This window comes from Sander vitreus, chromosome 9 (genome assembly GCF_031162955.1).
Source record: "Sander vitreus isolate 19-12246 chromosome 9, sanVit1, whole genome shotgun sequence".
Classification (NCBI taxonomy): Eukaryota; Metazoa; Chordata; class Actinopteri; order Perciformes; family Percidae; genus Sander; species Sander vitreus.
The window spans coordinates 25,677,682-25,705,562 of record NC_135863.1 but is presented as its reverse complement, the minus strand read 5'-3'; the positions used below and the strand labels follow the sequence as shown (position 1 = coordinate 25,705,562).

Here is a 27,881-nt window from a genome sequence, read left to right as displayed (position 1 = left end):
GCGCGTTGTTCTGAAACGCACCTTTTTGCTGAGTCGTTGCGTGTGCCATGCTTGCCACGCTTTTATATTTTATTTTATCACTTACGGGCTACCATAGCTAGTCTCGTGACAGCTTCCTGCAGCATTTGTTCAACGATTGTCAAGCTAGCCAACCGTGAAGTACCTGGGGAAGTATCAACGTTAGTCACTTGGTTGAAATGTGTTCCGGAGTGACGGAAAATATATGCCATCACCCAGTTCCAGTCATGTCTCTCTCAAAACGTGCCGTGAAGAGAAAGGTTGGCGACGAGCACAGGCAATTTCAGTGAAAGTGGGAGACGGAATATTTTTTCTATTGAGCACAGGGGCACCCTTACATGTCTCATATGCACAGAGAAAGTTGCTGTGTACAAGGAATATAACAGACGTCATTACTCAACTAGACATGCTGAGGAGTATACAAAATACCAGGGAGATGAGAGAAAGAACCGGGTCGTCAATCTTAAAAAATGTCTATTGAGGCAACAAGATTTATTAAAGAAAGCAAACAAAGAATACTTTTGTTGAATACTTGATGCGGCCCAGCCTGACCCACACTCTACCTCGAGCGGCCCCCAGGTAAATTGAGTTTGAGACCCCTGGTGTAGAGAAACACCTCGACAGCTGTGGTCTCTAAAATTAAACATCAATATTATCTGATTATCTACTGGTGGACGTCCAAACTGCAACTGTGAACAAACTCTGAATCCGAGTGAAGTGCTGATGTCTCAGTTATTGTCCTGCTAAAAGCAGGTGGCAGTACTCTCCTAGGGGAGACTATGCTGTTTTGTGGAGTTTTAGTTGTTCTGGGAAACATGCTGCATGATGACTGAACACAGACTCAACATCTGCAGGTACTCATCTGCACCGTCTGACAGGCACTTACTGACAACCTGAAACAGAGAGGAAAAATAAGCACAAACTGAGGGTTTATTTAAAAAAAAAAAAAAAAAAAAAAAAGTATAAGTCCATCTGTTACGGTCTTACAAAAGGCAGCTTTTCAGGGAAGGCTTAATGTTTAACTGTAGCCTAAACCCAGCTGCTATGTTTCGGGCAGATTGGACAATGTTATAACAAGTTATATGGTTATATAGTTACAAGTTATAACAACTTCCTAACACTAAAATTGTACAGTTAATTTAAAACAACCGAAACCCGGTTCCAAATTGGAACAGATTCCAAAAATGCCAAGAACCAGGTATTAGTAATTTTTTTATTTTGGTTTTGCATATCAGTTTCAAATTACACAACAACTAACACAGGGTACTCTTTCTGGACTGGACGATGCTGCGCAAAGTGAAACATTTTGTTTTGTTTAGCTACACAAGAACCAGCACTACATCAGATCACTTACCGCCATATTTTCTGTAATGGCCGACTTCTGCTTGTCACTCAGGTCCTGCTCTATGATAGACTCATGGAGCTGACTCAGGATCTGTGTGGCTGCATAGCCTTCATCCACCATGTTCTGACAGAAGAGACATTAACGTGAGAATGTGAATGTGACATACATCTGTGGCTCGCTTTTTTAAATGTCTTTATTTTTCATGATTAAATATCCAGGGCTCTATCTTACACTTGCATGGCACACAGTGAAGTGCAACTGTTATTGCTAGTTTCGGACCGCAGTTGTCTTTTTCATGTCCAACGCCCATGTGCAAGTAGGCATGGGCAGGTTACTGGTTTTAAGGTATACTAAAGGTTGAAAAAGTCACTGTTTCAAAACCACTAAAATATTCCGTTCCTACGCTATGAGCTGTATCTCACACACACACAGCAAAGGAGATCCACATAACAAAAATTGTATTATTTATTTGAACTTAATATGGAACACATTTAAAAAAATATACCAAATAGTCTATCATTGTTTCTGATGTTTAACAGCGGTTTAAAAAACAAAACCCCCGCAAAGCAGCCGGACCAGACTCTCGGTGCATCTCATAATACTTACTTTTCCTCCTTGAGTCCTCCATTTGTCTCCCTTCCCACTAAGAAAAGGACGCAGAGTTGGCTAATTTCCTCCTGAACAGGTAAGCATTAGTTTCAGGCTAATTTATCACAGCTACTAGGGACGGGCATTTTATGTAATTTCAACATTTGTGTAGCTATTCACATTGAATTATATATCTAGCGTACCCGAGTTGGTTACACGCAAAAACAATTGAGACACAGCCAGTGAAGTGATCCCGACTGACCTGGCTAACGCCGCCATGCTAACGTTAGCAGAGGACCAGGCAAGCAGCCACGGCTGTTTACAACGTGTAGCCTGTTCAGTGGCTGTAGCCGACAACGGTGAGTTATTTGAAGCCAAGAGAGGGGGGCTGTAAATCAGAAAGAGAGGACCTTGAGTTTGCAGTGCGTTTAGAGATTGTTGCCGTAATTCTAAGCCAATAAAGTGTGTTCAGTCGGGTGGAAAAGGACGGCAAGGTAGTGGTATTTTTAGCGGTTCCTATCGTAATTCTAAGCCGAGGAAGTGTGTCTGTCTGGCGTGTGGAGAGGATGGCGAGGTTGTGGGATTTTTAGTAGTTCCTACGGTAATTCTAAGCCGAAAAAGTGTGTCTGTCAGTTGGGTACAGAGCTCCACGTGAGCACGGGCTTTTATGACTGTCAATATAGCCAGCATCTATGTTAGCTACTCTGCTGTATGTGGAGTAATGTCTGGCTATGTGAGACAAGCGTCTAGCAACATTGTTGTGGATGCTCCGGTATCAGCCTGGCAACCAACGTGAACTTTGAGTCTGGGAGGATGGGGCGGGGGAGACAACTCTCTCCAGTATTTTGAATTTGTACTGCAGTAACTATTTTAAACACTAGCTGTCAGTATTAAATATTGCACCTTTAAGCTGCACAGCTTCCAGGAAGGCTGCTCTCGGATATCCTCACCTATAGCTCCTCGATGCTTGCTCCTCGGGCCAGAAATAAGAGCTGTGAGACGGCCTTCACCAAGGAGGGACAGAACAACTTCCGGTTCAGTCGAGGAGTAGAGGAGCTATCAAATAAATATACTGTGTATATTTATTTTAAATATACAAATAAACTGTGTAAATATACTTATATTGTTTGTACCTATACTTATATTGTTTAATATTCCATCTAAAGAATGTGTGACGTGCACCAACAACACCAAAACAAATTCCTTGTATGTGTTAAAAAACGTACTTGGCAATAAAACCCTTTCTGATTCTAAAAAGGGTTATGAGATGCAGCCTGTCTCTCCCTCCATTCTGAAGCATTGCGCTGATCAGCCGTCTCCCGTGTTCACAGACATCTTTAACACCTCACTTGAGACATGCCACGTACCAGCCTGCTTAAAGTCCTCCACCATCATCCCTGTCCCCAAAAAAACAAGGATCAAAGGACTTAATGACTACAGACCTGTCGCCCTGACCTCTGTGGTTATTAAGTCTTTTGAGCGCCTGCTCACCTCAAAACCCTCACCGACCCACTCCTGAACCCCCTGCAGTTCAGCCTATAGAGCCAACAAGTCTGTAGACGACGAGGGTCAACACGGCTCTTCTTTCATCCGTTATCAGGGGCCCGTTTCAGGAAGGAGGTTTAGCAAACTGAGTCTAACTCTGAGTTGACTTAGAGAGTTGATTTACCCTGAGATGGGAAACTGATTTGAGTTAGATCAATCAACTCAGAGTCTGTTCACTCAACAGAGTTAAGAGCCATGATACTACGATTCACCATGGCAACCACCACAAAATATTGGTCGGCGTACTTTACCCCTCTGGAACTGTAAGTACTCATGCGCACATACAGTGAGTTTGAACATATATTTCTGCAAAAGAGTGAGAATTGGCGTGGGAGAAAATTGCTGCTCAAGTCAATGTCTAAGTTTCAACATAGTGTATTCATTTCATATTAAAATCACAAATACAATAATATTACTGGTGAAAACTGGTGGATGCTAGTGATATGAGGACAGATACATATCTGATGGACTGTGAAGAAAAACAATATCGCTCAAATGGGTAGTTATCTGGAAATGAAAATACTATCTAGTCGGGGCCTCATTATCATCTCCTGCCGTATGTTTAACTCCCTACGAAGTAATACAGCGTCTTCATCAACAGAATCGTCAACCAAAGGACATACCATGTTTTATAGTCTGCCTAACAAAGTTAATAAACCAACCCTGTTTTTTTTTTTTTATTCAGGCAGGTGACAAAAATAGTTTGTATCAGGTGCAATAATAAAAAAAAACTAAATGCTTCTCCAATTTCCCAAATCAGTCTTTTATATAGCAATCCGCCAGTCAGGGGTGTGTTTAGGGACTGGCTATTAGGCTATAGCCACAGGTAATTTTTTACTGCCAAAATATTTGATATGAATTATGAACTCATGACACACAGGAAGTGTTGCCAACTTGGCAACTTTCGCTCAAGACTAAGTGACTTTTCAGACATTTTCAGCGAATTGCGCTCAGAATAAACTCTGCGCGTCCTCTTGCAGCAGCACAGCTTCTCTCCGGTTCCCCTCTTGCAGGTAGGAGTGAGTTGCTATGGCACAGACACGATCTGTGTCTCTGTTGCTAAAACTTTCTTGCAATTCCACATTGAAATTAGAAATAAAGCGCTCCTTTGTTTGACTGCAAACAAATCATGTTGAAGCAACCTTCCTGATAAGTAAAGTTAGCTAAACTAGCTAGCATTAGCAAACTTCATTGCGTAGTTTCCAGTTGTGCAATGTAGCTAACTACATTTACTCAAGTTGCCTACTGTACTTAATTTAAGGTACTTGTACTTAACTTGAGTATTTAAATTTTACTGCTGCTTTATACTTCTACTACACTATATCTCAAGGAGGGAAATATTGTACTTTTTACTGCACTTGATTTATTTGACAGCTTTAGTTACTTTACTGATTATTCAGCTCTATACACAATATCATAATATCAGCTCTATAAAATCAATACATATATTTTTTTGTAAATATATCAATACGGCTTTAGTAGTAATTTTACTTTCAAATCTTGCAATTGTCTCTCAGCCCAGGGTGTTTCAAATGTCTATACTCCCATGGCGCCAGATGCAGGTGCACCTGGTTAAAAGGGAATGGGAAATGACACTGATTGGTTGAATTCATGTTACACTAGGGCTGCACGATATGAGGAAAATATCTAATTGTGATTATTTTTGACTGATATTGCGATTGCAATATGATTCAAGATATTGAAGGGAATGATCATGTTTGTATCATTCTCATTTTCATTGATTAAAAAAATTATTATAGTGCGATTTTTTGCGAGGATATGTACATAAAGATGTTTTCTGTAGTCCGTAGGATAAGATTTGTAGGCCGGGACGTCTCTGCAGCACCACAATTCTTCATTCAGAATGGTTTGACACATATTTTGCCTTTAACAAATATTGCGCCCCTCTGTGATTTGGATATTGCACTAGTCCATATTGCGATTGCGATAAAGTTGCAATTCATTATTTAAAAGAGTTAGACACTCCCTGAATGCACCTGCGCCATGCACTTTAGACCATGTACTATAGATGGTTTAAAAAGGGGCCTGAAGTCTTTGGCCCTAAATGAATAACAAGAAAATAAATGCATGTCACACTAAAGTGCTGCAAATTCATGACACAATCACAGGGTCAAAGCACTGACATGTCAGAACACTTACCCTGACAGCAACCTCTAGCTTCTCAAATGTTCCTGTGAAGCATATCTGGAGCAAATGGTCAATCATCTTGGGAGGGACGACCTACAGTGTAAGAGAGCACAACAGTGTGACCTGACTGGCAAGGAAGGTTTCAAGTGTGCGGACATTTTAAATACAGTTAATAAATCATCAGTTTCTTCAGTCTCCTATATGACACAAAGTAGTATGTCTCACCCCGGCTATTTCAAGGACAGCTTGCTCTGTGATCTCCTTGTCGACGTTGAGACGCGCAGCACTCTGGAGGAAGGTTATGGCTTTCCGCAGGTCTCCCTCAGACACCCTCACCAATTCTGCAATACTCTAGATGTACAGAAACAGTCACACCTTGACTACACCAGCTGTACAATGAAAGCAGTTGAAGTTATCTGCCAGACCTGAGGCCCAAAAAAAATTATCCAGGTTGCAGTTATATGCATGAAGTGTTTGCGTTAAATGGCTGGTGTAGACCACAGCATTGGTTAAAATAGAAGTGTATCTGTTCCATCAGACATATGTTCAAATCTGAAATGCACAATACACTAGGGCTAACTGTTCAGGTATTGGGTTCGCCCTCCCAAACAAAAGTCTATTAATGTCGCCTACTCGCACTGTGCGAGTTTAACCCAGAAAGTTTTGGCAGCGCACTAGTTGTTGTGTATCAGCTGTGCATGCTGGTAAATTTAGCCCAGTTAATTAAGTTCAATTGACAACCATTTATTTTAAAGTGTGGGCCGACAATGTTCAGCTGAAGTCGGGTCTGTCTGCGAAACACCAAACATTTCATTTACGACGCATCACCCAAATGTGTTGATTAGCGGTTAAGCGGAATGAAACAAAAACAGTGTTCAGGCAGCCTCAAAGATACATACCGAACTGTGAATTGTGTGTACTAGTACATCCCTACCGAACACTGTTTAATAAAAGATCAAATCAAGTTTTCATTTTTTATTAACTTAATTTTTTATTAACTTGTCCTATGCATAAGGTGCTTTTTCAGTCACCAATTTTCTTTTGGTACTTGGAATTTTCTCTTAGGTATGAAAGAAATTCACGAGTGATCCAGACATTCGCCTCATGAACAGATCTGTCTGCAGTCTGTCTTTGTCCATAGGAAAAACACTCATTTGACCTGAAATCATAATGGTTTAAAGGATAGGTTCACATTTTTTCAAGTCAGGTGCCCATATGTACATTGAAACAGTTTTTTCTTGTATCATTCTTCCTGTTTATACTAGCCATTAAAAGATCCCTTCCTGACATGCTTTTAACAGAATTATCTGATGGGGGACAAAAACCCCAGTGCTTGTTCCACGCAAAAATATACTCTTGTCCTTTAGTTCTGGTTTGGGAAACACCTGTAGGTTAACAGCCCCATCTAGAGTCTTACTTTTTCCTTTTACTTCTACATCAACACAATTAGCAAATCAACTGTTTGTAGATACACTCTCAGAAACCTTTAAGATGGAGCATTATTGTAAATGCAGCTTAGAACTAAAAGGCAACAATTAATCTTTTTCTTTCCACATTACAGCAACACTGTCATATTCTCTTACCTCTTTGGTGTACTTGAGATTCTCCTTCTCACAGATCTCCAGCAGGCGCTCTTCTTGTATCTGATTGGCTAGAGGTTTGAAGCGAAACTTGGAACATCTGGAGGTCAGAGGCTCAATAATCCTAGAGACCACACATACACACAACAGGGTCAGGATCAGACAGCGTGTGTGTTTGTGTTCATGATTGTGATAAGTCAGCTGACCTGCTGATGTAATTACAGATGAGGCAGAAACGGGTGGTGCGAGACTCCTTCTCCATGGTCCGCCTTAGAGCAGCCTGAGCCGGTGCCGTCATGGAGTCCGCCTCATCCAGAATGATGATCTTAAAAGGAGGACACAGCTTCCCACTACAAAAACAGAAAAACAGAGTAACTGAAAGTTTTAGCAAGAGTTTGGAATTTACTGAGAGAGATACATTTGAAACGATTACACAAATGGTAAGGTAGTTCAGATAAGTGTTCAGAGCAACTATCAGGAAAATTGCCCTATATTTCAGCATGCAATCAATGTATGTTGACTCACTCTGGACGAGTCCCGGCCACGGTGAGCTGAGCAAAGTTCTTGACCTTCTCTCGGACAACCTGGATGCCTCGTTCATCAGAGGCATTGAGCTCCAACACCCTCTGTCTGTACAGGTGTGGACTGGAGGAGACAGTGGAGAAGGACAGGATTCATTTCATTAAAATGAAAAAAAATAAATCCTAAACTTAAAACCTTTTATGGGGGTCGGGGGAAGAATTGCACAGTATAATGTTTCAATATGCACTCATTAAAGTGAATTTGACTGGCAAAAAAGTCAAAGTCCTTCTTAGATTAATAAAAGTCATAACTTTTTTAAAAGTGTTTTAAAAATCCAACAGTTTTGGATCATTTTTATTTCTTCCAACCATATTTTAAATTAAGAGTAGATTACATTTTGCAGTAATATCAAAATCTTACAGTGAATCATTATGGAAACATTGTCTATATGCTGGGACATGGCCATGTTTAAAAGGTCCAATATGCAATATATTTAATGTAATAAATCCAAAAATAAACCCAAAGCATCTTCAGATATTAAGGAAACATGCTAAGTTGAAATACTATCTTTTGACAACAATGCTAATGCCAGTATTTTCACCTTTTGAAATTTCCGCTCCGTGACGGAATTTCTGTTTGTGTTTTGACCTGTGGGTTATCAACTTCCCACTTTGACAACCAGGCTGCCAGATAAACCTGTGAAAACGTAAACCCAGCGTGCTACAGCTGTAACGTTAGTACAGCCATGAAAACAGCAAACAAACGAACAGGATTAACGGAGATAGATTCTGCCCAACCTAAAAAAAAAAATTAAAAAAACGGCATGTTTCTAACAGACGTAAAAAACCCTGGATAAGTATTGGAGATGTATTTGAAAGATGGAGACAGCTTAGAACCCAAAGAGACGCAGAGTTGGCTAATTTCATCCTGAACAGGTAGGCTAAGCATTAGCTTCAGGGTGATTTATCACAGCTACAAGGGACGGGCACTTTGTCATTTCAACATTTGTGTACACACATTGAATTATATAGCTAGAGTACCCAAGTTTGTTACTCGCAAAAACAATTGAGACACAGCCAGTAAAGTGATCCCAACCGCAGCGGCAGCGGTCGTTGACAGAAACTTACTCATATGACGTATGAGTGCAAAGATTGAAGCTTTGTGACTAGCATCTAATGCCGAGCAAGCACTCTTAGCGCTGCTGCCGTACAGTATCTTCCTCGAACATACAGTGGGGCAAAAAAGTATTTAGTCAGACCCAGCCACGTTTCATCTTCAATGCCCTTGCTGATTTCACTCAAACTCTCACGATACATGGCCCCATTTATTCTTTCCTTTACACGGATCAGTCGTCCTGGTCCCTTTGCAGAAAAACAGCCCCAAAGCATGATGTTTTCACCCCCATGCTTCACAGTAGGTATGGTGTTCTTTGGCTGCAACTCAGCATTCTTTCCTTCCGAACACAACGAGTTGAGTTTTTACCAAAAAGTTCTATTTTGGTTTCATCTGACATTCTCCCAATCCTCTTCTTGATCATCCAAATGCTCTCTAGCAAACTCCAGACGGGCCTGGACATGTACTGGCTTAAGCAGGGGGACACGTCTGGCACTGCAGGATTTGAGTCCCTGGCGGCGTAGTGTGTTACTGATGGTAGCCTTTGTTACTTTGGTCCCAGCTCTCTGCAGGTCATTCACTAGGTCCCCCCGTGTGGTTCTGGGATTTTTGCTCACCGTTCTTGTGATAATTTTGACCCCACGGGGTGAGATCTTGCATGGAGCCCTGGATCGAGGGAGATTATTAGTGGTCTTGTAGGTCTTCCATTTTCTTATAATTGCTCCCACAGTTGATTTCTTCACACCAAGCTGCTTACCTATTGCAGAGTCAGTCTTCCCAGCCTGGTGCAGGTGTACAATTTTGTTTCTGGTGTCCTTTGACAGCTCTTTAGTCTTGGCCATAGTGGAGTTTGGAGTGTGACTGTTTGAGGTTGTGGACAGGTGTCTTTTACACTGATAACAAGTTCAAACAGGTGCCATTAATACAGGTAACGAGTGGAGGACAGAGGAGCCTCTTAAAGAAGAAGTTACAGGTCTGTGAGAGCCAGAAATCTTGCTTGTTTGTAGGTGATCAAATACTTATTGTCCCGAGGAATTTGCAAATAAATTCATTAAAAATCCTACAATGTGATTTTCTGGATTTTTTCCCCCTCATTTGTCTCTCATAGTTGAAGTGTACCTATGATGAAAATTACAGGCCTCTCTCATCTTTTTAAGTGGGAGAACTTGCACAATTGGTGGCTGACTAAATACTTTTTTTGCCCCACTGTATGCTGCAGAAGCAAGCACTCAGCTCCCTCATTGGTAGGTGGAACTGCAATAATTAGTTAAACCCAGCGCATCAAAAACAAAGCCCATGGGGTTTTTCAAATCCCATCCCTAGGGCTGAACGATTTTGGAAAATAATCTAATTGCAATTTTTTTCACCAATACTGCGATTGCATATGCGATTTTTTAAGCTCTTTCTCTTCTGTATTATTCAACAAAGACAAGCAATAAAATCATTGTATAGTATGAACAACACAATATTAGATTAAACAAACTGTTCTTTCTTGGAGGCCAGGCCTGTACGTGATGAAATTAGGTGATGCATGAATTTATATGAATGACATCTTTTATTTAACTACTTCAAATCACAGTAGTATATTGAGCACTGACCAAACCTGGTGTAAACATTCATATGAAAGTCAGAAACAAAATCGCAAACTAAAGTGCAGATTGCAGAAATGTAAAAACAAATGTGTGGCTTTACCACACTTAGTATTTAGATTATTATTTACTGTAATAAACATGTGGATTGCACTTTTTAAACGGTCTTTGAACTTTACTAGACAGTTAAATATATATTATATAAATAAAATATTTAGGTAACTCAAAGTCAAATGTAATCACTGTCTGAACATTAATATCTAAATATTAATAATACATTTTATTTAAAGCGCCTTTCATGACACCCAAGGTCACTTCACAAAAAAAAAAAATAAACCAAACATGGTTAAAATTCTAGTCCTCTCATAAAAGTAAAAATAAAAAATAAGAATGAAAAGATATGTTTTAAGTCGGTTTTTAAAGTCAGTAATTGAGTCAGTGTCTGATGTGTTCTGGCAGTGAATTCCACAGCTTGGGGGCGGTGTAGCTGAACACCCTCTCTCCCAGGGTGCTGAAGTTCACACTAGGGACATGCAGTAGGCCTGCTGAGGAGGAGCTCAGTGAGCGAGCAGGGGTGTAAACTTCCATGAGGTCAGTGTCAGGAGCAGGACTTCGAAACGTATTCTGTAGGCAACTGGAAGCCAGTGCAGTTGCATAAGCAATCGTGTTACATGGCCAGTGGATTTGGAGCATGTTATAATCCTCGCTGCAGAATTCTGAATGAGTTGGAGCCGGTGGAGTAGCTTATTAGGGATCCCAGACAAGATGGAATTACAGTAGCCAATGCAGGATGTCACATATGCATTGACAAGGACTTCTGCTGATATTAATCGTAATTATCGCTAGTCAGTAACAGCAACACACAACGCAGACTAAAGTGCAGTGAGTATGGCACTACCAGCCATAGTAGATCACACAGGAAGCAATTTCTCACCATTAGCAACTCCCGCGCCGATCAAGCTCCGGTCAGTGTACTCACCAAAATCTGCCTTCCATCTTAAAAACATCTCCAGACTCCGGCCATCACTCTCTGACTCCGTGGCAGAAACCCTCATATTGGTTTCATGGAAGGAGCTATATGAATAAGTTGTAGTAGTAGCAGTAATAATAATAATAATCTCAGTAGCTCACAGGTTTTTTGCTAGGAAAACCAGCATATCCACTTTTGCTGGTTTAGATGACGAGCAAGTGCAAGTCACTATATTCCCTTCAGTGCTAAACAGACGCTCTGTGTAGCCGTGAACCCAGGCTTGGTGACCGTACTGGGCATCATTTCTTTGGCGATAAACTCCGTTACTGATTGAGTAATTGTCAGGGTACAATGGCGGACTCCAATGCACGACCCAGGAGCCAGAGATAAAAGGTAAGCGATTTATTGTTCGAAGAACAACGCAGACAACGGTACAAGTCCAACAGGCAGGAAACATGGTCGATATACAGGCAAAGGATCAGGATACACTGGGAGAACTAGACAAGAAAACACTGGAAGGTGAGTCACACAAGGAGCTACAACAATCTGGCAAAGTTAACGTTACGCTTTCAAACATTTCGGTGAGTGATGCCTGTCGGGTGGTATTTTGCTTACTTGGCAAACTTTTTTATTTTTTTTAAGTGCTGATACAGGTTCGTAGCGTTACCCCAAGGTAGCAACGTTAGCAAGACAGGTTTTGCACAATACCTGAAGCTGCGCATCACCTTTTTTTTTTTAAACCAAAATGGTCCCACACAAGTGACACTGTTCCTATTTGGGACTAAAGTTTCTGTCGAGCCTGAGGCCATCATACAACAGGTCAAGGTACGGCGTAGCGTTAGCGTGCCAAGTTGATGCTTTCTCTGTGGAGTGCAGACTGCTTTGCTCTCGTAAGTCACGTGACCAAATCGCAGCCTTTGCGATTAGGAAATCGCATTTTAACATTAAAACTTATTGCAAATGCGATTAATCGTTCAGCCCTACTCATTTATTTATGTATTTTTTCTAAAATGGTAATAAGCTGGAAATCCGGCTCCGGAGTACTTTAACCCCTGCAAACTACAACAAAAGGCAGCTTATAGGACATTTTGGAGATGGAAGGAGCTCAAAGGTCTGCTTCTTACCCACAATACATTTACAGTTCACTCACCCATAAAGTTCTCTGGCAGCAGCTAAGATAGTTGAGGTCTTCCCTGTTCCAGGAGGGCCATAGAAGAGCAGGTTGGGAAGCTGCAATTAATACAAAAACACTAGTGAGGATATGCCTTCCTCGATTTGTAGGACAAAACAGAAAGACAATAAGAATTTCAAGAACAAGAAAGATAATTTCGCTGACGTTTGCCTTTGTATACAGTTTGTGAGTGCTGATTCCATTCATTTTGTTTACCAACTGCCTTTATATTGATGCAACATTAATGCTCAATTGTGATTTTGTCATTAAGAATGTTTAGTTAGGGAATGAGTCCTCCTTACTAGGGGTGTACGATTCAGAAAATGTCACGATTCGATTCCGATTTTTAGGCTCAGGATTTGATTCAAAAACTATTCTTGATTCCAAAAAACGATTCACAGTATGTAAATGTAGTTACTTTTCCCATGTGATTGCAGTAGACATAAACAGATTAAATGTAGTCTGATATTACTTTATGTCTTCATACAAAAATAAAAACTTTTGCAACTAAAAACTACAAAAGTGCCAAGCTTTGGCCAGCTTTCAAATACATTTAATTCAAGTATAACACTGTTAAATAAAAAGAGCTTTTACATTTAGCTTTAAAGTGCTGTACTCAGATACTGCTAAATGTGATTTAACGAGTACTTCAGCTACCAGGTTGACTGTTGAAATGTGAACTCGACTGGGCACATTGAACTTCTTAAAATTAGGCCCTTTTTTTAGAACTGTGGCAACTACTGTCCATTCAACAGAACTTGTCATGTGTCAGAATCACATAATGAATACACATTTAGGTGTGTGTGTGTGTGTGTGTGTCCAATTCATAGCCCACCACTGGCTGGAATCTGTACATTCTTTTGCAGAAACAGAAGCTGGTCTACGTGTTTTGGAGTGAGCGTGCTCCGCTGTGCAGTTACGACGTCTCCGGTAGTTGAGAACACTCTCTCTGACAACGGTGGGAGTTTAGAGCATTGAAAGAGTGCGTTGGTTGACTGGCACGGTACTTTAGGTTGTTGTTCGTCCACGTCTTGTGTTAATCTCCGGGTGATGCCGTATCATGCGAGTTCTCAAGTTTGTGGCGTTTCCAAAATACTTAAAGGGATACTTCACCAATTTAGCATTAAGCTTTGTATTAGTAGAAACACGGTAGTATTTTTGAATGACCGTGCTTCCCTCCCTCATATCCCCCCGAGACGAGAGATCTCTGTATTGTGGGTCTGGAAAATAGCCTCTGATGACGCAAAAATCGTCGTTTTCCGTCATCGGCGGCCCGCTGGGTATGGAGACCAGCGGTGTTGCTCAATGCATCTGGCCGGTAAAGGGACATCATCAGCGGGGAACGTTGAACGAATGTGCCGGTGGAAAGCTAGCGCTAGCCGGCCACCTGTTCTATCAATCCTGCTTGCAAGTGTCCGCTCATTAGACAACAAACTGGACTACAGCCAACTTCAATCAAACTCCCAACGCGAGTTCAGAAACTGCTGTGTTTTTGTTGTTGTGGAAACATTGTTGTATTGGACTATCCAGCTACCAGGCCGGCTGACTTCAGACCTGTGGCATTAACATCTGTATTAATGAAGTCATTGAAAAAAAATAATCATATCCTACGTACTCTGTCTGTACAGGACATACTGGAACCGTTCCAGTTCGCATACAGGCACCAGCGCAGCACGGAAGATGCTGTTGGCACTCTCATGCACCTGGACGCTCCGAAAATAAAGCCTTATGCCAGGGTATTGTTCATCGACTTCTCCTCTGCATTCAATACAATAAAACCGGACATATTGTTATCCAAAATGGCTCAAATGGGTACGAACCCATATCTCATTCATTGGTACTGTTCCTTCCTTAGTAACAAGCAACAGCTGGTCAGGGTCAATAACACCTATTCCCCCATGGTCACAACCAGCTGTGGTGACCCACAAGGATGTGTTAGCTCTCCTCTTCACACTCTATACCAACGACTGGGTTACCTCTGCACCCAACCACCATATCATCAAATTTTCCGATGATACTGCACTGGTAGCTCTGATGAAGGAGGGAGAGGGGGCTGACCTCCATGTAGAAACAGTGAATAATCTGGCAAAGTGGTGCAATTTAAATGCTCTCATCCTCAATACACAGAAAACTGAGGAGATTATCTTCGGCACATCTCATAACTGCCACATTACACCAATAACCATTCACAATCAAACCATAAAACAAAATTCAGCCTTCAAATACCTTGGAGTGCACCTTTCCTGGACCTATCATGTAGACTATATCTGCAGCAAAGTACAGCAGAGAATCTACTTTTTAAGGAGACTTAGGTCATTCGGAGCGAGCAGCGAAATCCTGTTTCTTTTCTTTGGGTCAACAATTCAAAGCATCCTGCAGTATGGAGGCGCAGTGTGGTTTGAGGAACTCAGTTCACCTGAAGGCCAGGATTCTACGGCTCCTGAGGATTTGTTCCAAATTGGTGGGACGTTCAGTGGAGAACGCGTTCACTGAAAGCCACGTATTGCACACCGTCAGACTGGCTGACAAAATCTCCCAGGACTCTTCCCATGTGTTGCACGGGGAGTACCAACTCCTGCTCTCCGGGAGGCGCTATATGGTCCCAGACTGCAGAAAGAACAAATATAAATAAACACTCATTTGTTCCTCTGCCAATATCTCTGCTGAATCAACACAGGAGGGCAAAGAAGTGATAGTTCCCCCCCTATTTTTACTTTTATCCATTTTTGGCTATTTAAGACCACTCTTGTCCCTACAAGAGTGGTCCCCCTCATATTAATTAAGTATCCATTTGTTTTATTGATGCCTCTGTTTTTTTTTAGCTCGTTTTTAGGTTGTTGTGATTGTTGGAGCTTGTATTGCAAGACAAATTTTCGTGTACACGGACAATAAAGTGCCTGCCATCCATCCATCCATCCATCCATCCGCCGGGTAAGACTAGCTATAGTGTAGGTGGGCCAGACTGCCTGGTGCAGAAATGGGGTGCTTGTATCCAACTAACTGCTGGTGGAGTTTGTGACTGTTAAATGCCAACCATTCTACATTTCACGCAAATTTACATCTGTGTTTATAGCCCACCACGCGCTAATGCTAGTAGCTATATGTTAACTGAATTTTACAGAGCATATAATGTGTGTGCACTAAATGTAGCCCGTTTCGTATGTCGTTTATATAATGTCGTTTTTATATATTTTAATTGTGTAACCACTTGAGCCAAGGTGAAACGTTTCGTGTATATGGTTGAAATGACAATAAAACACACTTCAGTTAAGTTGACTGTCACTGTCTGTAAACGGTAGGCATGGCTTGGGAGTAGACGCTAGTGCATTCTGAGATTTGGCGTCTTTCATCCACATGAGCCAAAAACATATTTTCTGGCACCATCGAGAGCATCCTCACCAGCTGTTTCACAGTCTGGTATGGTAACTGTTCTGCCCATAACCAGAAAGCACTGCAGAGGGTGGTGAAAACTGCCCAACGCATCACCGGTTCCTCACGCCCCTCCATCGAGACTATCCAGGGCAAGCGATGCTTGCGTAAGGCGCGCAGCATCATCAAACCCCAACCACAGACTATTCACCCCACTCCCGTCCGGGAGGCGTCTCAGGTCTCTCCGCACCAGCAGGTTCAGGAGGAAGCTTCTTTCCTGCAGCTTTCACCCTACTGAACTCTTGCTCTCCATCCCGGTGATAACTAACCTACTAAGCCACCCAACCCACCACCGGACAATTTGCACTACCCTACCCCACCTATACTGTTCCATTTATTTATTCAGTCATTCATTCATTTACTTACAGATGTACATACTGTAATTACACCTATAATAGCCATATTCTACTACTCTTATGTTACCACACTGCACATAGCTGAACATATCTGTCTATATGGTTCATTCAGTATTTATTCTGTTTTTCTTACTATATATTCTGTTAATACAATGCATATCTATATTATTCTTAGTAGTATAATGTCACTGCTACCACATTGCACATTTCTGTACATGTTCATACATTGTTCATATTACATAGCCATATTTATTCTGCTCTTACTACACTGCAATATATTTATTGTCCTGCCTATGTACCACCTGTCTTTACTTTGTATATCACATTGCACTTTTCTGCTTTTTTTTGCACTTCTGGTTGGACACAAACTGCATTTCGCTGTCTTTGTACTTGTACACTGCACAATGACAATAAAGTTGAATCTAATCTAATGTGCGACCTGCAAATTTGACAACTTTTTATTTCATGTTGAAAAACGAGGAGAGCGCGAGTCTGCCAGAGTTCAATGTGTGTGAGGGGGCGGGTCCGTGAGTGAATAGGTGCATTTATTGCCACCGTAGGCCGTCAGGCGGTGCGGCAAAAACGTCTTTCCATTAATTTTTAATGGGGGTCGTACTCTGGCGGGGGTGGCAAAGGATGCTGTGGGGGGGAGCCGGAAAAAACCACAGCAGCCTGCGGTAAAAAGTTGAGACTGAATCAACCCAATGTCACACTGCATTGGCCAAGTAGACCTATGTGACAGGTGTCGTGCTGCGGTGAACGAGGCCTGTACAGTAAACATCACTGCCTCTATCGCTACCACAAGAACGTTTAGGGTAAAAAGAAAAAACACAAGCACTGAACTGACTAGGAGTTTGTGTCCAGCTAAATGTTTGCCAAACAACAAAGCACAGTCAAGCTGTCTCTTTTCTCTCGTTCTCCGTGAAATAAAGCTGGATTCAAGTGCAGTCGGGAACGACAGTACAGTAATGTTACTTTGTTTACATTTCTGAATGTGCACTAAGCACCACTTCAATTAAAATGTGACTAAACTAAAATATGACGACAGATTGCGTTTCTGTATTTCTGTGGGCGGCTGTGGCTAGGCCTGCAAGATATTGAAAAAAAAAACTGACAATGCAATATTTTTTTACGCCGATATATTGTGATATGACAAAAGACTAATTTTTACAAGATGACAAATAGCTCTATTTGGAAATAAATCATTCTTGACTAGTGGGATGATTTTGTAGAGGAGTGCATCTACATAGAAAATGAAACATTTTCTAATGTGGCGCATTCTTGGTCAACTTTAATGCTTTACAAACACCAAAGCAAGAAAGCGCTGCGACAACTCTTCTGATGGGATTTTGGAGAGGGAAATTAAGTATGTTGCTTTCTCTAAATTTCAGGTTGGGGTCAACTAGCAGGGCCTGCTTGTTTGATAAATTGATCAACATTGATTGTGATTGGTGGTTGGCTGTGCATGCAGAGCCTGCATGTCACGCACTAGCAACAAACTGTATCCAAGAACACTTAAATCAGTGTAAATTACGTTATATCAGACACAGACTGCTGTTGTAGATTAGTGTTACGTTTCCAGCTTCGCGGCTCTGAACTGTAAAGTTAGTTGGGACAGACACCTTGTTTCTTTACACATGGGTGGCAGTGAAGGTCAGGGGCCTCGACGGACCACACCCGGGCAGCAGAGGCTGGCTCTGGGGACGTGGAATGTCACCTCTCTGTGGGGGAAGGAGCCGGAACTTGTGCGGGAGGTGGAGCGCTACCGGTTAGATCTGGTGGGGCTTACCTCTACGCACAGTCTTGGTTCTGGAACCATACTCCTGATAGGGGTTGGACTCTTTTCTTCTCCGGAGTTGCCCAGGGTGTGAGGCGCCGGGCGGGTGTGGGGATACTCACAAGCCCCTGGCTGAGCGCCGCTACGTTGGAGTTTAACCCGGTGGACGAGAGGGTCGCCTCCCTACGCCTGCGGGTTGTGGGGGGGAAAACTCTGACTGTTGTTTGTTCATATGCACCAAACAAGAGTTCAGAGTATTCGACCTTCTTGGAGACCTTGAGTGGAGTCCTGCATGGGGCTCCAGTCGGGATTCCATAGTTCTGCTGGGGGGACTTCAACGCGCACGTGGGTAATGATGGAGACACACGGAGAGCGTGATTGGGAGGAACGGCCTCCCTGATCTAAACCAGAGTGGTTGTTTGTTGTTGGACTTCTGTGCTAGTCATGGATTGTCTATAACTGAACACCATGTTCAAACATAGGGATGCTCATAAGTGTACTTGGTACCAGAGCACCCTAGGCCAAAGGTCAATGATCGATTTTATAATCGTTTCATCTGATCTGAGGCCATATGTTTTGGACACTCGGGTGAAGAGAGGGGCGGAGCTGTCAACCGATCACCATCTGGTGGTGAGTTGGGTCAGGGGGTGGGGGAAGACTCTGGACAGACCTGGTAAGCCCAAACGGGTAGTGCGGGTAAATTGGGAACGTCTGGAGGAGGCCCCTGTCCGACAGACTTTCAACTCACACCTCCGGCGGAGCTTTTCGTGCATCCCTGTGGAGGCTGGGGGGCATTGAACCCGAGTGGACAATGTTCAAAGTTTCCATTGCTGAAGCTGCGGTGAGGAGCTGTGGTCTTCGGTGCCTCAAGGGGCGGTAACCCACGAACACCGTGGTGGACACCGGTGGTCAGGAAGCCGTCCGACTGAAGAAGGAGTCTTTCCGGGATATGTTATCCCAGACGACTCCGGAGGCAGTTGCAAGGTACCGAAGGGCTGCAGCCTCTGCCGTGAAAGAGGCAAAGCAGCGTGTGTGGGAGAAGTTCGGAGAAGACATGGAGAAGGACTTTCGGTCGGCACCAAGGTACTTCTGGAAAACCGTTCGCCACCTCAGGAGGGGAGCGGGAACCATCCAAGCTGTGTACAGTAAGGATGGGGACGCTGTTGACCTCAACTGAGGAGGTAATAGGGCGGTGGAAGGAGCACTTTGAGGAACTCCTAAATCCGACTAATACGCCTTCTATGGTAGAGGCAGAGCTGGAGGATGAGGGGGATTGGCATCAATTTCCCTGGTGGAGGTTGCTGAGGTAGTTAAACAACTCCACAGTGGCAAAGCCCCAGGAATTGATGAGATCCGTCCCAGAAATGCTTAAAGCTCTGGGTGTGGAGGGGTTGTCTTGGTTGACACGCCTCTTCAACATTGCGTGGAAGTCTGGGACGGTGCCTAAGGAGTGGCAGACCGGGGTGGTGGTTCCCCCTTTTTAAAAAGGGGGGACCAGAGGGTGTGTGCCAATTACAGGGGTATCACCCTTCTCAGCCTCCCGGTAAAGTCTACTCCAAGGTGCTGGAAAGGAGGGTTCGGTCGATAGTTGAACCTCAGGTTGAAGAGGAACAATGCGGATTCCGTCCCTGGTCGTGGGAACAACGGACCAGATCTTTACTCTCGCAAGGATCCTGGAGGGAGCCTGGGAGTATGCCCAATCGGTCTACATGTGTTTTGTGGATCTGGAGAAGGCGTATGACAGGGTGCCCCGGGAGATACTGTGGGAGGTGCTGCGGGAGTACGGGGTGAGGGGTCCCTTCTCAGGGCCATCCAATCTCTGTACGACCAAAGCGAGAGCTGTGTCCGGGTTCTCGGCAGTAAGTCGGACTCGTTTCAGGTGAGAGTTGGCCTCCGCCAGGGCTGCGCTTTGTCACCAATCCTGTTTGTAGTATTTATGGACAGGATATCGAGGCGTAGTCGGGGTGGAGAGGGGTAGCAGTTCGGTGGGCTGGGGATCTCATCACTGCTTTTTTGCAGATGATGTGGTCCTGATGGCATCATCGGCCTGTGACCTTCAGCACTCACTGGATTGGTTCGCAGCCGAGTGTGAAGCGGCTGGGATGAGGATCAGCACCTCTAAATCGGAGGCCATGGTTCTCAGCAGGAAACCGATGGAGTGCCTTCTCCAGGTAGGGAATGAGTCCTTACCCCAAGTGAAGGAGTTCAAGTACCTTAGGGGTCTTGCTCGCGAGTGAGGGGACAATGCAGCGGGAGATTGGTCGGAGAATCGGCGCAGCAGGGGCGGTATTACATTCAATTTATCGCACCGTTGTGACGAAAAGAGAGCTGAGCCAGAAGGCAAAGCTCTCAATCTACCGGTCAGTTTTTGTTCCTGCCCTCACCTATTGTCATGAAGGCTGGGTCATGACCGAAAGAACAAGATCCAGGGTACAAGCGGCCGAAATGGGTTTCCTCAGGAGGGTAGCTGGCGTCTCCCTTAGAGATAGGGTGAGAAGCTCAGTTATCCGTGAGGAGCTCGGAGTAGAGCCGCTGCTCCTTTGCGTCGAAAGGAGCCAGTTGAGGTGGTTCAGGCATCTGGTAACGATGCCCCCTGGGCGCCTCCCTAGGGAGGTGTTCCAGGCACGTCCAGCTGGGAGGAGGCCTCGGGGGAGACCCAGGACTAGGTGGAGGGATTATATCTCTAACCTGGCCTGGGAACGCCTCGGGATCCCCCAGTCGGAGCTGGTTAATGTGGCCCGGGAAAGGGAAGTTTTGGGGTCCCCTGCTGGAGCTGCTACCCCCGCGACCCGACCCCGGATAAGCGGATGAAGATGGACCTTGTTTCTTTAGGCTAACTTTTTAGCTTTAGCCTGACTGGTAGCAGCTTTCTGCGGTGAAAAATGGCTGGGAGAGGTCGTGATAACGTTGCATTAATCAGGTGATTTAGTTTGTCTTTGCAGCGAACATAAAACACTGCCTACTGTAGCTTTACTGCCCATGGAAAAGCATGTGCATCACTGTGACAGCAGCCGCTTACAGTGCTGTTCTACACACTGAGAGCCTCAATTCCCATAACAAACCTCGTCGGACAAACGTTACGTCACATACACACGAAGGCCTGGCTGATAATCATGTAAAAGGAGAACGGTGAAAGTTTACTTTTCTTTCAAGCAGCAAAAACGTTTTAGCGTCAACATCGCAACGTCCTGCGCATGCACATATGTATATATACTAGGGCTGTCAAACTATTAAAATTTTTTAGTCGCGATTAATGGCTGAAGTTCTATAGTTAATTGCTATTAATTGCATGTTTTATCACAATTAAAATTCTATTAATTTGCATTTCAGAACTGTTTAAGTACATAACAATGGAAAGCAATTCTTACCAGTGTATCTTGATTGGGAAATCAAATGAATGCAAAGAAAAAGTGACTTTGTGACTATTTACTGTAAACAAATGTGTGAATTTGTCATTATTGCACAATTCCTACAAGTACCTAACTGAGATGTAACACTAACACTTTGCTTATCCAGTACAAACAAAAAATGGTCCAAAAACCAGATGCCACAGCAGGACATTTAACCTTTACATTTTTAACAAGGATTGAGAACAACTGACTGAGATGTAACTAACAACCACCGTTAAGGCAAACGAGTGCAAGTCCAGCCAGAGTCAATATAGTGTTTAGTAACTCCTAAACATCCAGTGATCACCGGTTAATGAGACAGCGTTTGCACTTGGCAGCAGTTCCAGTTTAGCCGCTTTCTCCTTGTCATACAGGCTGTGTATGGTGAAACTACTGTCCCCCTCGATGGCAGTGTATAAGACAGGTCAGAACATGCCAACCGTAGCACTTCTTTAAGACCCGAGTCCTCTACGATGCTGACAGGTCTGAAAGTAAATTGCCACCCATTTTGCAAGAGCTGTAGTAATTTTTTGGATTTGGTTTCATCCATAGGTCGGCAAGTAGCACACACCAAAATACTGCTTTGCCTGAGCCCGCTAGCATCAAACTGCGTCACGTTAATATGCTTAGCTCGTAGGTGGTAGCTCGAGCTTGACGTGCTTTGTGATATTTTAATTCGGCTTTACACAATGTGCATATGGAGGTTTTTTAAAAGAAAAGCGCCATTCAAAAGTGTGCTGCTGCCTTTCTCCATGCCGGCAGCCTGCCTGCATTCTGCAGAAGATGTGTTATGAAGAAGTACAGCAGCACCAAAATAGTAGCCGTTAGACACACACACACACTTAGGGTATAAGTCAAATTTCATTGAACAAACCACCCAATGAAAACAGTATCGTTTTCAAAATAAAACACTCAATATCATTCCATATTATTATGCACAACAGAGTTTCAAAACATTTTATAGGTTGTAAAGAACTGAAAATGGTCATTTGCAGCATTATGAGGTAGGGGTGTACCGATCCGATATTAAGATCGGCTATCGGCCCCCGATATTGACAAAATAGCTGGAGCTTTTTTCCTCCCACAACTAAGCTTCTTTAAGAAGGATAAAACACCATAGCACATAACAATTTGTGACTTAAAAACAGTTTCTAACACTAATAATTTTACATTTACAAATGTAGCTATACCGCCGAACGGCATGTTGGGTAACATTATAGCTGCTAGCTAACCAGGTAGCATAACAGTCTGTTAAGCTGGGAGAGGCTCCGGTCACTACTGCACATTCAAGAACAGAGAAGAAAGTTAGAGGATGAAGAAAGACCGGAGATACACCAGAACAATGTATGCTGTTGCAAGGTTTTTTTTGTTTCTAAAAAAAGTCTTGTTGAGAAAGACTGGTTCAGAGGAATGATTAAAACACTGGATTTAAGATGCCTTGCCTCGGTGAAATACGTCTGCCAACCTACTAACATTATTCAAACAGCGAAGGAGGCTGACAGGGGAGCCAAGTTCAGTCGCACACTACAACCTAACTTACCTGTGGCCAAGGTAGTGTTTATACAACTAGCTTACAACTATTTTGTTTTGAAAGGGAAACAATGTTAAAGTTGTATGTGTATTCATTCGATGAGTTTATTTTACTACTTTGCAGAAAGAAAAAAAAAATTGTTTAGATTCTGTAACCGTTTCATGGATTCTCCTTTATAATGTTATTGTATAATGTTGATGAGCCAAGCAAACCCTTTAGTAATCAAAGCTTTTAGTAAACATGACATTAGGTTTGTGATATTCTATGTACTCCTGACAGTAGAATAAGCCATTATAAACCTATATTGTTTGTTTTTTAAATTTATTTTAAGAAGTTTGATTACATTATATTTGAATTGTTTTTTTTAAATAACAAAATCAATACATTACATCTATGTTATTTTGTCTTAGTTAGGAAAGTAATGTTTAGTTAGGAAAGTCTGGTGCCTTTAGTCTCTCTCATGGTGGAAGGAAGGAATGTATAAGTTGGAAAAGGTATACAGTTTATTAATTCAACAACGGTATCGGATCGGTATCGGGTATCGACAGATACATAAAGCCCTGGTATCGGGACTAAAAAAGTCAGATTGGTGCATCCCTATTATGAGGTCATAAATGAGCCATATTTCAGGAAATAAACTTGTCCATGATTATATTGAGAGACTTCCAGCTGACAGCGGGGTCTGGAAAAGGGTATTTTACAATAACTTTGAATGCACCACGAGGCGGAGTCTGTGTTGTTTTTCCAGACAACGGCAGCTACAGACTGTTGTTGGAATCCTCTACAGTGAAATACAAACTTTTACACCGTTTAGCTGTCAGCATTTTAACCGCGTTTAATCCAGCTGCTAGCTAACGGTAGGCTAACGTTACCTACTGCCAAGTGAAGTGTTAACTAGCGTGACATGCGGCAATGTTTCAGTTGCCTCCAATGTCCATTTTGGAGCATCAGAGAGAAGTGCAAGCATTTAAAGTGGCACCGAAATCCGCGCTGCTATTCGGTCCGGTAGATACGTTAAGGCACCGGTGCCGTATTAGCATTCACACTGAACTAACAATTCGCTGATCTTAGCTGACAAGCTTGCTTTCCATTAGAGATGCACCGATAGACCAGCCGGTGACCAGAATTGGCCGGTTTTCACGTGCTAGGCCATGACCGGCAGGCCAGTCTGACATATGCCGATTTCATGCCGGTCAATGCTAAAATTAACTGACAACATAAGTTATACGAGTTACAGTTCTCAAGGACGCGCACACACACGCGACAGCACGGTCTCCTTTTCCTTTCTCTCAACTTTTCTGCCGTGTGTCACACGTACCCGCTCGCGGTGTGACGCGCTATTCTTGAACATGTAGGGAACCTCGTGAATTAACCTGCAACATGTCAGCTGTTTGGAGATTCTTTAGCGTGTGTGCAGAAGATAACAAGTTTGCAATATGCAACACTTGCAAGTAAAAGTAGGGTGTGGAGGGATGACACCAAAAACACTTTTTTTTTAGTTGGATATAGGATGTGAAAAGAAGGAAATGGTTCTAACATTGCACTTTAGAGGTGTGTGAATTTCCCACACCAGGAGTAAGTTATATAGTTCTATTTTATAGCGATCCATTATCTGTTCAAAAAAATGTTCCGTTCTGTGCAAAATGCAAAACCCCGTGGGGATGAGGGCCACAACATCATGGCCACCAACAAAAACTCAGCAAAGATTGTTCTTGCTCGGGCTTTAACTTCTGGATATTCAGCAGCGCTGCCACAACGGACAGAATGGCTTCGCTCGCATCTTTCTCCACCACTCTAGAGCACGGCCTCAACGTCATTGTTCGCAGCCGCTCCCTCTGTTCGCTGATTGGACCGCCAAAAATTTGGCTGAAGAAAACCCAAGACTATACTGCGAACCCAGACGTAGTACTGAAGTGAAATGAAAATTGAGTCCAAGTACGTAGGAGGGCGGAGCCAGGCTACACCCCACATAAAAACTCTATGGATCGACATGATTCACGTGGATGACATTTTCCCCCCCATTCGAAATGGTGATTTTCGCCAAAAAGCGACTAGTTTACAGGCATGTTTGGACTTTCAATTTGAATTATGAATAAATATAGCCTCCATAATTAACAGGGCAAGTTACATGTTAATATAGGACCCCTTCTTTGGTATCACCTTTTTCTTGAGGATGCTCCAAAGGTTCTGACATCAACCCTATTGAGATCCTTTGGAGCATCCTCAAGCAAAAGATCTATGAGGGTGGGAGGAAGTTTGCATCAAAACAGCAGCTCTGGGAGGCTATTCTGACATCCTGCAAAGAAATTCAAGCAGAAACTCTCCATAAACTCACAAGTTCAATGGATGCAAGAATTATGAAGGTGATATCAAAATAGGGGTCCTATGTTAACATGTAACTTGCCCTGTTAAGATGCGTTTGAAATGGCTTTTGGATTTCAGTAAATATGACCTAATAATGCAAATTCAGCAAATGACAATTTTCAGTCCTTTACAACCTATAAAATGTTTTGAAACTCTGTTGTGCATAATAATTTGGAACAGTGCATTTTGAGTTATTATGAAGTATTTAAAAAAAAAAAAAATTTTCATTGGGTGGTTTGTTCAATGAATTCGACCCCAACGGTTGGTGACTTGAAAATTATACTGACTGTCATTTGCATCAACTACTTAGGAAAATCAGTGTAAAATATAATTTGCATAATAAGTTGGAACAGTGTAGATCGATACAGCGAGTGTGTATTGATAGATAGATTTTAAGTTTCTCTACAGAAGTGTAGAAAAAAAAATACATTGAAAACAGACTGAAAAAAAAAAAAAACATTGTGTGTACCATATATTGAATCAATGTCTACATAGGACAAGATGTCCAAAAATGACTTAATTTGGGGGCCAGCGCACAGGTAGTGAAGCTAGTTAGATATGGACTAACTAGCATTTTTGGTTTAAGGCTTTTCATGGAATTTGTATAGAATTAAAAAAAAAAAATTACACCGACCTTAGCCTTTTTTACCATTTTCAAATGGAAAAGGTGTTAAATCAGTCATCAAACACAGTGGGCATCATCAAAGCCATGATAATAGCCTGATCCTTACATCAGCTCCTTCCAGAGACTTCTTCAGCACTGCTACTACCTCCTCCTGAAAGGCCACCTCATCAACACACTTTGGCCTGCTGGGATTTGCAAAAACACAGCCTGTTAATATTCATTTAGCATGTTGTCTCACTATTTAGGCACATTCGACAGGCAAGCCTTGCAATGGTTTTATTTTTCATTAGCACATATTATACAGGGCATTATTTTGTTTATTCTGCAACATGTAGGTATGTATATCTTTTAAAATAATTTTTATTAATATTCTATTGAAATAAATATACTTATACAAGTAGTTATGTCTTCTGTTGTATTGGTTTGCCTCTTAAGGACAAAATGCACAAAAATAGATTTTAAAAACGACTATTCAAACTTTGACAGCCCTAATAATCCCAGTGTGCGTTTCGTTATTATAAAAAAAAAAAAAACATGCAGCGTATTCTTTCAGCTGCATTTCCTTTCCCTGCTCCCCTCCGTTTCTCTGCTTGCACACACAGCCCCGCCCCCCCGTGCACACAGCGTCTGTCTCCATGAAAACCAGAGAAGACGGCTGGCGAAATTCACAAGTTCACAAAAGGTTGGTATCTCATGAACACCTTTATACAATCACACATTAAAAAGTGCTATACAATTTTTTTTTCTGAATACAATGTTAATGTTGGAGTCCCAACTCTTAACAAAGAAGCGATTACGCCTGCTTTAGAAAGTCTCTCTCTCTCTGCTACAGAAGCAGACATACTGTACAGTACACCTTTGTGGTTCACACTTACTATTTTTCTACCCAAGGAATAGCCTTGGCTTTCTTCTCTGTACTTAGCCCTGCTGCTGCCTTGTCTTTCTGAGATCTGGTAGTCTGAACAGTTGCTCCTTTCAAAAAGGCCTGCATGACTCCACCTGATGTTTGAAAAAAGCAACAGAAACACCCAGGGATAAACAAACATGCAGAAGTAAAAACACACACACGATAAAAGAAGCATCATGTCTGTAATATCTGATTATTCAGAAAGGTCAAAGTATTGCACCACCAGAGACTAAACAATACCCATGCTGCACTCATTAGGCTCTTGTGCAAGTGTTGCAGACGGCTAATGATTTGCTCATTTGTCTTAGTGACAAATATGTCTAATTGAAATATTTCCAAATTTGCGATAAACACGATACCATTGCATTACGTTATAATGTGAATGTGCGGTTTCCTAAAATGCCAAACTTTAAAACTAAAGTTATTTAAAAAACGTCGCATGTTGCCAAATAATACCATCAGTTAGTTCCTACAGTAATATAGCACCTTGTATGTTGTTTACACTACAAGATCAAATATTAACATTATAACGTCAGTACGATTGAATTGTAAGAGTGACGTTCAACAAGTTACATTTTACAATAACGTTAGATGCTAGCAATTAACGTTAACTATATCTCAGATGCAATGGAACAAATTATAGCTAGCATTAGAGGCTAACTACAATTAGTTAGCTAAGGTTAGCTTAATTAGCCAGTGCTGGCTTGTTTACTATTAAGTTACCTAATAGTATTAGCAAATCGTTAGCTGTTGGTTTAGCAGAAGCGCATCACACTTACTTTATATATCAAATCCTTACCTTAATATCCCACAAATGGAGTTTCTACGTACCAAAGCCTTCCAATAACTGGCTGTAGCTTCCAGGTTCCCGCTCGCAAATTTGCGTTTTGTAGGATGGTGAAGACTTGACCCGC

The 27,881-nt window shown here is 42.4% G+C and overlaps 1 protein-coding gene across 3 annotated transcripts; it reads right to left on the bottom strand.

Annotated features, from left to right (window-relative positions):
• Positions 1-491: 491 nt before the first annotated feature.
• On the bottom strand, positions 492-27,881 carry rfc4 (replication factor C (activator 1) 4). 3 transcript variants are annotated; one of them, XM_078259474.1, is made up of 11 exons: positions 27,799-27,881; positions 26,936-27,059; positions 26,167-26,245; positions 12,569-12,648; positions 7,750-7,869; positions 7,431-7,574; positions 7,228-7,348; positions 5,870-5,995; positions 5,657-5,737; positions 1,373-1,486; positions 492-911 (listed from the first exon to the last, which is right to left on the bottom strand). In XM_078259474.1, exons 2-11 carry the CDS (start codon positions 27,049-27,051, stop codon positions 816-818), a joined length of 1,077 nt encoding a protein of 358 aa, XP_078115600.1. In that variant the 5' UTR covers positions 27,052-27,059; positions 27,799-27,881; the 3' UTR covers positions 492-815. The 3 variants fall into 3 exon arrangements, with proteins under 3 accessions (XP_078115600.1, XP_078115599.1, XP_078115601.1); XM_078259473.1 differs by having other exon boundaries at positions 27,767-27,875; XM_078259475.1 differs by lacking the exons at positions 26,167-26,245; positions 26,936-27,059; positions 27,799-27,881 and adding an exon at positions 26,070-26,141.